Source organism: Rhopilema esculentum, chromosome 3, assembly GCF_057945365.1.
Source record: "Rhopilema esculentum isolate cy_ngs chromosome 3, ASM5794536v1, whole genome shotgun sequence".
NCBI lineage: Eukaryota > Metazoa > Cnidaria > Scyphozoa > Rhizostomeae > Rhizostomatidae > Rhopilema > Rhopilema esculentum.
In genome coordinates this window covers 1,770,606-1,783,240 of record NC_142817.1, presented here as the reverse complement: position 1 = coordinate 1,783,240, position 12,635 = coordinate 1,770,606, and the positions used below count along the sequence as shown (strand labels likewise).

Genomic DNA, 12,635 nt, shown 5'->3' with positions numbered 1-12,635 from the left:
GAGCTCAGATTTCTATATTCTCAGATCCTTATAAAGTTAATTCTGGAGAATCATTGTTCGAAATTTTTTGTTTTCCGTTTTTCTATTTGTTTTTCTATTTTTTCCCACCAAAAAGGTAGTCTATAAAAACTCTATCCACTGCAGTTCTTTGATCAAGTTTGCGAATCAAATTTAAAAAGATTGTTTCCAGTTTGAAACTGTGCATTTGATCAAAGATGGCCAATCAGTTAGTGTAGTTACCCCCAGCTCCAATAAGTTTTTCTCTGGATCTGTTCTCAGTGGCGGATTTAAGGGGGGGGGCAACTAGGGGCAGTTAACTCTCGTAACCAATTTTTGAAAATTTTTCAGCGCCCCCACTACCGACTGCCCCTCCTTCAAATTTGCTCTGGATCAACCCCTGTCTGTTCTTGAGATTTCCTAGCGTCAAAATCATGGAATACAAACCGTGTAGTAGGACCACGGAATAAGAATAACTTATTCTGTGAGTAGGACTTTCGCTACATGGAAGGAACCTAGCAGCTAGCTTTAATAGTAATTCATTTCAAAAGTAATCATATTGCCGAGATTTTGATTTCGTGACAACATGATCTTTGAGAAAGGATAAAGATTTGTGGAAATTTGCTCCTATGATACACACCAAATTTTTATAACAGCTTTGTTAATAACCATTCTTAAAACTCTAATGATTTTAACATTTGTGATCCTCTATGAAACTTTCCATGCTTGAAGAAAGTTTTATCTTATATAAGGAAATACTACGGAAGAGACGAATTTGCATTTGTTTGTGACGAATTTGTGAGGCTTTTGAGGAATTTCATCGTTTGCGCCCATTTTATCAGCCAAACGCAAATTGTTTTACATCTACAAGTTACTCATTTTTATTTTTACTGAAGTTACCCTGGGTACCACACTCTCTCCAAAGCTTTAAATTTTCTGGTCCCCACAGCCTTGTGGCTGGCATCGTCAATATGTTTAAAAATTTGTCATTAAAAAGACAAGATGTCAGTGAAGAAGCCACAGTTCTGCAACCTCCTTCTCACCACAAAACCAGAGCGCGGCACCCAAATGAAATGTTTTTGGTTACTAGGTGATGAATTGTGCACGTGCTCCAATTGTGTACATTTGACCTTTGGCGGTCTCGACCTAAAAACACTTGGATAAAAGGAAAACATAAAAAAGGTCATCCTGCTGTGATTTTCAGTAGTATAAAGCAAACAATTCGGTGTATCAAACTGAAACGGTTCGATTTCAAAACATAAAGCACAGATGCGTCCTGAGCAACAAGAAGAAACATGGTAGGTTGCGATTTTTAAATCGAAATTTATGCCCCCATTGTGTTTTTCTGTAGAACAGATAGCAGATTCGATGGCCTCTTTTTAAAGAATGATCTGCCGGTAGCTCAAAATATTAGGACTTTTTTTACTGGTTTTCAGTATTTTCTGAGCTTTGTAGCGACTCACCTTTTGTCATTTAAAGTATGAGTGAATCGTTCCCTTGTAAATCACCGATTTTGAAAAACCCCTGACTGTGACCCAACTTCTAATGAAAGCAGTGACTGGATGCTGTTGTGCTTTATATGAAAAGACAACTTGGATATATTCTTTTCCTTTAGTTTTACTTAACATTATCAAGACAAATGTATTTTCGAGGGGTCTTCACAAAACTGTAATTGGCTTGTTAAAGTTAAACCGCCCTGGAGCCACCCGTTGTTACATGAAGATAGCCTTCCAACTGGTTTTTGGAAGAAACACTTTATCAGAAATTATGTCTTGCAAAAACATACTCATCCAATTAAAAACTTCAAAACTTAAAGAATTAATTGATTAATGAAAGTTGAGACACTCAGATTAAAAACTACTTTGTACATATTTTTTTCATTTTTATTTTAAATAAATTTTCCTGGTACAATTTACTTACATTGATCGTTATTTTAACATTTTGTTGGTGGTCTAAACATTATGAAAGTGGTTGCTTCACAGAACAAATCGAAAAACCTCCTTTGAAGTTGGCTAGCTATTTAGTAGAGAGCAAAAAAAATTTAAGTGCTTCTTCTGAAAACGTTTGTACTTGTTTAGTTGATTGGTGCATAATGTACATAATTTATTCATCAAAACTTTCTATTCGAAGAAAAATCACTTTTTAACACATAAAATTTGAGGTCAATGATGGACAAGTGAAAAAATCATCATCGAAAAGCAGAAACCCAAGTTCTAAAAGTAAGACCTCAAATGCAACAGGAAGCAGGTCCCCATCAAGAAGCCCATCTCGAAAAAAATCTGGAAAAAGTTCAGCTAGGAAAAGATCAGCAAAAACACCAAAGCCAGATGTGGACCCAATGAGTTCAGCTGCCATGACAAATGCATATTACATATGCCATAATGCTGCAGATTTTCTCAATTCTAGAGGATTTGGCTATGAAAAAACAGGAAAGAAGAAAAAGAAAGGTAAGGGTAAAAAGAAGAAGAAATAGCAAAGAGGAAACTGAATCCATTCTTGATAATGAAAAATGTACCGACCAAGATTTTCATAGATAGCTCACCTGGTCCAGTTCTAGACATTGTAATTTGATCTACATTTAGCAAGACACTCAAAGGTACAGAAGTGTGGATCTGCCAATAGCAGTTCGGGTATGGTGCTGCACGTGAAAAGATGACCTTTAAGAACCAGTGACACCAACTTGCCTTCAATAATTTTTTACCTTGATTTATTAGGTAACTTTTTTAAAACATTGTAAAAAGCCTTATAGTTCCAAGCATATTGAAATAACTGACTTGTACTTTCTAAATTTCTAGCTTCAATCACTATAAAGGCTCATGGGAAGTGTCAAATTTTGCACACTTACAGTACATAGAACAACTGCAAATTAATGCTTTTGAATACTTCTGAAGCCTTAGAAAAAATTGTATTTTTGAATGCACCTTGTAACTGGTGGAAAATGTCAAGATACAATCAAATTGCAAAAATTTCTGCTATTCTACTGGTTTTAGGAAGCAGTACTTTATAATGATTGCAAGATTTGAAAAATTACCAAGCAATACTACAGACAATGTTTTTGGCAAACCATGATACTTGGAATTAAAGGGAGAGTTTGACTACAAACCATGTTTGACAGGTAGCATAGCTCTTTGATAAAAACCTCTATCACTGACAAAAAGTGTCATTACAAACAAAATATTTAGAATAAATCACAAAAATCTGAAAGGACAAAAAAGACAGGATCCCTCCACAGTAACAATCTCCTTCTTTTATTAAAATATTCTTGTATTTGATTTTAATAGAAACCAGAATGTAGACAGCAAGCATTTACTGTAAGCACCCTCAAAGTGTATTTTTCTCTTAAAAATGATACCATTTGTATTAAAGTATTAAAATTTTTTATCAACAATGATAATATCAAGGCTAAAACGTGGCATGAAAGCTTTGTCAATTAGTAAGAAAATATCAATTAAACAAAGTACCAGATTTTGCCATGTATAAGACACACCTCTTTTTTAATTTTTATTGGCTTTATTATTGGCATCTTATATATGGTAACATTGACTGTCCTACCATTTCCTTTGAAGGCAAAGTGTCATTTTATAGACAAATTATTATGATATTTGGAGCTTATGTTCTCTTAATTCGAATAATCACACTTTTACCCGAAATTTAGTAAATTCTTTAAATTCTCCATCCACAATAGAAAAAATATCTGACAAAAGTTAGTGTCTATAAAATTGTCATGTTTAATTTTTCACTGAAAGATGCATTCCTTACAAGAACTGAGTAAAGGGGGTGCATCTTATACATGGCACGACACAGTAGAAATAATTTTTTCAGAATTCAAACATAGAATTAAGGGTGTGTCTTATGCAAGGATGCAAACATGGCAAAATAATGTATTTAGTCAATATTACTACTGTTTCAAGAAAGATAAGTCTTTGACCAAAAAGCAAGCCTACCATATATAAATTTGACACTAAAATTCAAAGGCAGGCTACCTATGTTAAATATTACACTCAATTATTACTAAAGTAAATATACTAAACAAATGATTTGTTGAACTGAGCTTATATAACATTGTTGAATAGTTTCATGTTAACATTTACTAATGAGATGGGAACTTTGAGTAGTTTCTCTTGACAATCCACAACCATCGAAGCAAAAAAAGGTGACCAGAAACAGTTTTTCAGTAAGAATCCAATGTGGCGAACTTTTATATTTGTATGCTAGTGTTCTTAAGTCAAGGGGTTGGGCAAATATATGCAATATATAGATAAATAAAAATATTTCATGCCAACATATTCTTGAGTCTGAAATAATTTGATATTATTGCAAACACTGCATTCATTTATTAATAAATTAGAATGAGTAAATGACAAAAAAAGAAATTTTTATAGTCAAGGAAACCTGCATATTTCAGACTCAGCAATACTTGGAATATCACAAATCTTATTTCTTTATTTCACTTTCTTCTTAAGTTTGATATAAATTATTTCACAGATTTATCAAAAGGTTATCAGCACAGACAATACAGCCTATGCTAAAAACGAATACATATTGAGAACCCTAAAACTTCTGTTGAATATTTCCTAAGTCTTAGAACAGAAAAGTTCTTCCCCAAACTCTGTTGATAACCATCATAAGTTTTAGTCTCCTACATCTGCATCTCTGTCTCCTATTAGCCACAGGGCATGGAAAGCAACAGCAAGAAGAAGTGTACCCAACAGATCCCCAATGGCAGTCAAATATGGGATAGAATAATTGTCAGGGTCATTCTTTCTCTTCCACATCCAGTGAACCATCCAGTTTGCGACAAATAGCAGTATTGTTACCTTGTATGAATATATACACAAATATATAAACTGGTCATCAATAGATCTCAAAGAAAAATGTTTTCATAATTTCAGTTTTTAAAAAGTGTCACAGAACTTGGTATCATGGATCAATTAATTGAAATCACAAATAATAAAACAATTCTTTAGTAGTACAAAATTAGAAAATGGCTTTGAAGAAAGCAAACATTATGCAACATGAATTATAACCTAGGAATATATTTCTTTCTTGATCTTTTCAGCCCTTATTCTGATGTTTTACAGTCTGCAAGTGTCAAAGGCTTGAATAATAAGTCATGCTGCAAAATATTTGTTTCTTAACAAGCCATTTTGAAATGCTATGCTAGCAAAGTTCAATAATGTTTCAATCAAACAAGTATACGCAAAAAATTATGTAAAAACAAATTACAAAAATAAGGCAGAGTAATAGCAAAATGATAGTTAGAGATATTTCACAGCTGATTAGCTTGATCTATGCTATAAAATTTATATGTTGATTCTTTATTCATGTAAATGCTGGGAAAATTAATGTATCATTTTGCTAAATAGAAATATCCAATATGAAACACAAATTCTAAACAAAGTAAGTGATTTTATAAATAGATACCTGAAGAATTCCAACAAGTAGGTATGTTGAAGTAAAAATTGGTGTTAAAGATGTGTGTCCAGCTTTCATCCACGCAATGATGCTAAGGAAAATCATGTGACCTGGGACTGACATTGCAATTAAAATCCGTGCTGTCTTTGAATGTCCACCTGAAATGGAATTTTGCTTTGAAGGAACCATCAACCTATTTCCACGTAAGCGTTTAAGAATTTATATCTATTGAGATCAATTGTTCTACCTTATTAGCGCTACCAAATCTTTTGGACTTTCTATGTTCTACTGCCCTTTAAAAGCATGAAAGAAAATATAATATTGTAGCTCTGTGAAAGATGTTACAGGATACCATAAGCTTCACAAATATTTTATACTAGGTATATAATAACATACAGCTTGCTAAAAATGCTAAAAATATTTTAAAAAATTCCTGTAGAACTGTATTCATGGAAAATTTCCTGCGACCACCCAGTCACATGGTCGGCTGGGTTTTCATGTCCTGGCCTCCATTAAAAATGAAATTAAACTAAATGCAAAAAGTTTGTTTTCTGCACCAGCAGCCTCCTGAATTTCTATTGATGGATCCTTTGCCTTATAAATATTCATGACATACAGCAACAAAATTAGGTGTAAATCAAATGAATTTACCTGCAGTACAAAAGGAATGTATGCACCCATATCTAACACCTTGTGGAAGCTTTCCAAGAACTGATACCCTGTGAAGTGAGGTTGATATCCTGCTTGCCTGAACAGCAACCAAGTTGCCTCCAACTCCTGGAAAGAAAAATACAGGAGAAGTATCACACATATGAATCAATTGATGAAAAAAGCAAAACACAAACAAATACTATTAAAGCTTTTTTAGAATTATACTGGGATGTAATAAGTCAAGGATATTAACAGAGAGTTTCCAAATAAGAAATTCTCAAGAAGTTTAAGGTTTAAAATCTATACATAGAAAAATAAAAAACCAGACCGATTAATGAGCTCATTCAACTTGTAAAAAAGCAAGCATCAAAGCTTACATGAAAACCGGCTATCAAAACCACTTTTCAACAAAGAAAATTTGTGCTTCAACATACCATTCACCACAGGATTAAAGACAGCAATTCCATGATACCTTTCAACAATATAACTAAGGACAAGACCACCAGCACTAGGAAAAACAAGTTTAAAGGTTAATAATAAAGGTTAGTTTAATATTAATATGCAGGTTAAAATTGGTATAATTTTATGTTGTTTTGACCAAAGGTTCTGTCAGAGACATTTTTAGGGGCAACAAAGCAGATTTGCTCAGGTTCTGCATATAATATTTTATTTAATATGACATCCACTAGAAAAGAGCTGGAATTCCCAGACAGTGTGTTTCAGGTCAGTAGTGTGTACTGCTTTAAATATTCAGTAGTCAAGGACTCAAATCTGTAATCACCAATAGGGATCTTATGATTAGATGGTCAACAAAGTTTGCAACCAAATATACTCTTAGCTGTCTACTCTCAGTCAAATTATCATATAATAAACAGAAACTGGATAACTCATAAATGATATAAACTTAACACGTTTAGAAAACTAACAAGCAAATATAGGGCTTATTTCTTCTTTTGGCACAAATAATGCCCTATAGAGTATTAAGTAGAGAAAATTATAATATGCACGGTTGATACTTTTTTTCTGCTTAAACAATTCCAGTTTCTTAATCATTTGAAAATGTCTGCTGAAAAACATTGCCATAAGCATTTAGAAATGCTTAAAGTTACCTGCTTATACACATGGCACTTATAACTGGCGTCCAACCACTGTATAGAGTATCATGTGTGTATTTATTGTAGTGTGATATATAGACCCAGAGGGGCAGCAAAATGACACATAATACACAAATCACTGGTGCTATCCAGTAATGAGTACCTAAATAAAAGAAAAAATCAGCCATTTTATGAAGTGCTTCTATCAAAACAGGATTATCTCGCAAAATATCTGTGCAATAAACGGAACTTAAGGAAACTGGCCTAAAGTTTTCAGTTTTCATTAAAAATTCCATGAACATTCTTTTAATTGATTGTATTGATTGACATTCATCAATCAATGCATTCATGTGAAAACCGGCTCATTGAATTTTCATTCTCCTATCAAACTTTGAAGCTGCAAATTGACTATAAATTTGGGTTTAATGGAATAGGAAAACTACATCAAATATATAGTAAAAGTCAGATATTGGCTGATGTTTACATGTATTTTGAAAAACAAATAACAACACACAACATAATCAGTAGATAGATTCCAAATTCAAAAAACCTCAAACACATTCTACTTACCAATGCGATCATAGAAAAAGGAGCTGATGGTAGACAGCAGAGCAAGGGTAGTTAAATCTCCCAAACTAGCGGCAATAGGTGTTGCAACATTATCAGGGTTGATACCACATTTCTTTGATAGTATTATAACAACAACCATAATGCTACCAAGAATTAGACTGGCTAATGATGCTGTCACTAAGCTGCTGGCACAGAGGAGCCATGCATGATGAACATCAAAGTGACCATCAAGGACCCAACCAAATACAACCGCAGCTATAGATGCAAGTGCTGCAACTACCAATGCTTGTGCCTGTGAGTGAAGCAATTATTGAAGCATAAATTAATTGCCTGACCTGTAATTAGCAAGATAAAATGTATGCTTATTACAAAATGTGTATTTATTATTAAGGTGATGTTTGTCAGCTGACATTTTCAAATGGCTAAGAATCTGGAATTGTTTGGTATAATGTTTACTCAAAAAGTCTGGATTTGAAACATAACAAGATAAATCATCCAAGTTTCAACAAGATCCATTTGGAAGTCAAAAGCAGATATTCTGTTGGATTTATTCAAAAAATATGGGATTAATCAAATGAATAAACAGCTTTTGTGGTTTCATAAGGCAAGTCATTTGAAAATGTTGATATAGATAAGGTACAAAAATTCAATTTGCAAAGGTTGTGCGACTAATATTCAAGGGTGATCAATGCTCTGATAATTTATGGAATAAAAAATTTGTTGTGGTGCTCTATGGTTTGAAAATTCTGACTAATCTTATTTTCAAGCAGTTAAACTCACCTGTGTCAAAACTAAGTTACCAATAATCAAACTAGCTTGCTCACTTTTGGTATCCATTGAGCCAAGATTGGCCTAAAAATGATAAACAATAAGTATCTAAAAGTAACAGTGTAAACATTTTAGAAGGAATGTGTCAAAGTTTGCACAAGATTAAACATAAAATCCATCTTATCATCATCTTTTGTGTAGACAGAAGGAGTTCGTGCAAAACAAAACATGCAACAAATACTATGTTAATATAAATATATAAATATAACAGAACAAAGTCTCAAAATTGTTCAGATTTTTCTAGATATGTAAGTTGCCATCACTTGATGAGCTTTAATCACTTTCAGTATCCTTAAACAGTTATGTTCAGCTTCATATCAAAAATTTTCGAAAATTTGACTATATTTCCGTTTTTATCTTCTTCATTCTTTAAGACATGCTAGAACATTTACGACTCACAGAAGCAAATGAAAACTAAAAAGCAATACGATATTTTTGGGGGAAATGTTATAGATGATTTGCACAGGACATTCTAAGTTATTAAGAAAAACAGAAAACAATACTTCAACAGAATATTAACGCTTGCTCGAAAAAGGAGAATACGCTTCATGGCCTGTGTCATTGATGGTTATTAGAGGGTTATTAGATTAAAGATTGTATCGAAAATCCATAGTTGAATTTGCTGAATTTTTTCTCCAGTGGTAATCTTACGCAAATCATAATATTGCGGTCTGTTAGGTAGATTGTTTATGCTTGATCAAGTTTATTCAACAAATGTAAAAAATTTATTTAATTTTTGTTTTTACTTTTTACGTTTGATTTTTTTAATTTATTTAATTGGTAATATTGTTTTTACTTTTTGAGGGGCTCTTTAAATCGCTCTCCAAGGCTCTTTTTGGTTGCGCTCTAGGCGCACGCGCTCGATCGAGCGCCTTTCCGGGCAAGGCCTGTATACATGTTTCCTAGCATAGAGTTTTCAAGCTATGTTCTGACATTTTATACTCTGAACATCAGATGTAAAGCTTTAGTATGACTCAAAATGTTTGCTTTTTTCAATGCCAATTTTAAGCTTTGTAGCACCAAAAGATCCATCTACAATATATTTACAGGGTTTGCTAGTATCAACACGAGTGCAAACCTAACCATGCAATATTTGATTGCTCTGGCAAAATACATCTATCAAAATATGAAAATTCAATATTTTCATTTCTCTGTAATTTTGGAAAAAAATCATGAAGTTTTTGTCAAATTGTGTGGCTTTTTTTAAAATACATTCCCAGTTATCTCTTGTGACCCAAGCAAGTGGCATCAGAGAACACAAAGCTGGTATATCAAAACACTGGAGTTACCTGAGTTCAGCATAGAATTTAGCAAGGATTTTTTACTTAATAGATATGGAGTCAAGAACTGTCTAGTATCTTGATACCAATTATCATTTTTATCATTGCCTATGTTTATTTGACAATTCTTGGCAAATTTCATTTGTTGCTGATAGCTCTAGACATTGTAGTTTAACATTTATCCTAGTTGGGATAAAGGATTGAAGAAATGCTTAATGTCATTCAATGAGTGGTATTAGAGGTTGCAGAATTCTTTCCATCCTTATTTTATTGCCCTTGTTTCTGGCAAAAATCCATACTTACAGCTGTTGACATTCTTGATGCCAGTGTCATCTCCAAATTCCCTTTCAGACCAAGAAGTGCTGGAACTAGTATGAATACCTCAGAAACCTCTTTGAAAACTGCCCAGTGCTGAAAATTTAAAACTGTAAACATTGATAGACCTCACAATAATATGTTATCCTGTTTACATTATAGTCAAAATGGGTTACTCTTAGTAGACCTAGTTATTTAATGCATTCCAGACTAATCCATCCATACATTGAGTCAGGAATATGTACAACAAGTTTTAAGGAGGCATCATGCCAGTGTGATATGTTGAAAACCACAGGAAAGATATGCCTTGAGTTTTCAAGACATAAAATGAGAAAAAGAGGATTTAAAAGTAAATAATTCTAAGCTGATACCTTAATAGGATGAGTAGAAGAGGGAAAAAATACTTGTCATTCCTTAAAGTAGCGTTATTGCCAAAAAGGGAGAAGGGTATGTTGAAATGGAGCCTCGTTGGTAAGAATTATTTCATAGATGTACCAATCACACACATAAATTTTGAGCCCAAATGATTTATGCATGTTGTGCATGATGTTCCAAGTGCTCTCCTAAATAAATAGTTATCTTTTCTTGTTTCTATTCTGGTAAACATTCAGTCGTTTATTCTGCAATCTCAGCATTTGGTTTCATTATCAAGATTGGCAGAGGAGTTCTTTTGCTATAGCGTGCATGGAGGGCTGCCATTCAGCAAAGTCTAGCAGCTTTTTACCCCTCTGGTGCACAAAGTGGCATGAGACAAGAACCAAAGATTGCAAAATCGACCCAATCAGCTTAACACTGCCGTTCAAGGGAGCAAAATTTTCTTAACTTATTGGAATTCAAGAATTACTCTTGTTCTAGAAAATAATTTTGAAAAATAAGAATCTTCCTTGTTACCAGTTTAGGAGTCATCTTTATCAGCACACAAGATTTATGCACCCCAAGTATCTGTGTCATACTATGTGCCGGTTCCTGCTTCGTTTAGTGCTACACCCTTTAACTATGTTGCAATCAGCAATCAAACAAAACTAAAATACTGAGAATTCTGGACATATTTGAAAACCACTGAAGAAGTCACCATAACTTGGAATTTCACTGGCAAAGGTCACAGTTTAAACGTTGCAAAGCATGGCCTCTATTGAAAAGGTTTTGAGTGTGCCAATAGCCCTGCACCTCAGGTGCAGAAACCACCCAAATATTGCCATAGTGCGCCAGAACTATCACTTTTTCCTAAATTTAATTTCAACAAAGCTAACTGTTAGGGATGCACCTTTGTCTAACAGCACCTTTGCCATGCTCTGCATACTGGCCTCTAAGTTGGTGCTTACACTTCATGTTCACATAGAATTAGACTTACCTGAACAACATCCAGTAGAAGTCCTGCTGCTACAGTTCCCATGCCAGCAATCATAAAGGGAAAGAAAACTTGTAAGGCAATGCTTATAGATTTCTCTTCAGTACTTATTTTGATATCAATTTCACGATTACCCTCTCTTATTCTTCGAAATTCTCCATCTGGTAACAAGACTGCTTCCTCAGTAATATCATCTTCCTCAAAGTTAGCGTCCACATGTGGTAGAGGTTTATAAAGATTCTTTGAATTAAAGCTCCCAAATCTTGCCGAATTGTCTTCATTTTCATCCGATGACAGCGAAACATCAGCAGTTGGGCTAAGTAAATCAGACGACGAGTCTCTATTGTAATTTTCAGTAAAAGAAGTTTCACAAATCTGAGACCTAATCTGAGATTTTAACGGATCTTCAAATTCAACAATAGGATTGTCCTTTAACACGCCATTTGACATTTCTTTGGAAACTTTAGTTTCGCTGGTGTCACTGGATGACGAAAATGTTCTTCTACGACCCGCTGAACTATTTTGGAAAGACTCTCCTGATATCCTTGGTACCATGTTGCCACCTCGGCGCCTTAGGCCCTCTGAATTCGTGTAATTTTCAAGACTTTGCAGCTCGTTACTAGATAGGCCTTTAGCTTTGTCATCCGAGTGAAGTAATACACTGCTCATAATATATCAATTGGCATTAACCGAATTTCTTTAGAGTATTTTATCGCATTGATACCTTGTTTCATTATAATTCTCCTTTGATTCAAAAAGGCCAGCTTTTTGTTTGAGACACGTAATGCTCCTCCGCACATTCTCGTAAACAAATTGTTCGTGTTGCAATGTTTGGTGTGTGCTCTGTGTGCTCTCAAGTTCCTGTGCTCTCAAGTAGGGGGGTCTAATAAGGAAGGGGGTTAGCATTTTTTGAAAAACCTTAAAATTAGAGTCATGATAGATTGAAATGCTTAGATTTTCCGAAATTATGTTTAAATTGAAAGTGCTTAAATAAGAATTTTGAATGAAATACATAATTGGGAGGAGGGGGGGGGGGGGTTAATGGAAATGGGTATGCATAGCACATATCTGGAATTGAGACTAAATAAGAAAACTGTTTGAATTTTCTTGCCTATAATTTCATTTTAACTAAAGCTA

General features: G+C 33.8%; 1 protein-coding gene across 1 annotated transcript; it reads right to left on the bottom strand.

The window, feature by feature from the left end:
• Window positions 1–3,311: 3,311 nt before the first annotated feature.
• On the bottom strand, window positions 3,312–12,298 carry LOC135692945 (solute carrier family 41 member 1). Its single transcript, XM_065211307.2, has 9 exons — window positions 11,502–12,298; window positions 10,139–10,246; window positions 8,508–8,579; window positions 7,728–8,019; window positions 7,173–7,320; window positions 6,498–6,571; window positions 6,064–6,189; window positions 5,422–5,570; window positions 3,312–4,814 (listed from the first exon to the last, which is right to left on the bottom strand). The coding sequence occupies exons 1-9, from the start codon at window positions 12,165–12,167 to the stop codon at window positions 4,629–4,631; spliced, it is 1,821 nt and encodes a 606-aa protein (XP_065067379.2). The 5' UTR covers window positions 12,168–12,298; the 3' UTR covers window positions 3,312–4,628.
• Between the last annotated feature and the right edge of the window lie 337 nt (window positions 12,299–12,635).

Excerpts from the sequence above, each read along its gene's own strand:
- LOC135692945 (XM_065211307.2), bottom strand. The coding sequence starts at position 12,167 with ATGAGCAGTGTATTACTTCACTCGGATGACAAAGCTAAAGGCCTATCT. Across the intron at positions 5,571-6,063 it reads ACATTCCTTTTGTACTGCAG|GTGGACATTCAAAGACAGCA; the intron begins GTAAATTCATTT and ends ATTCCATTTCAG. Across the intron at positions 4,815-5,421 it reads TACTTGTTGGAATTCTTCAG|GTAACAATACTGCTATTTGT; the intron begins GTATCTATTTAT and ends TATTCATACAAG.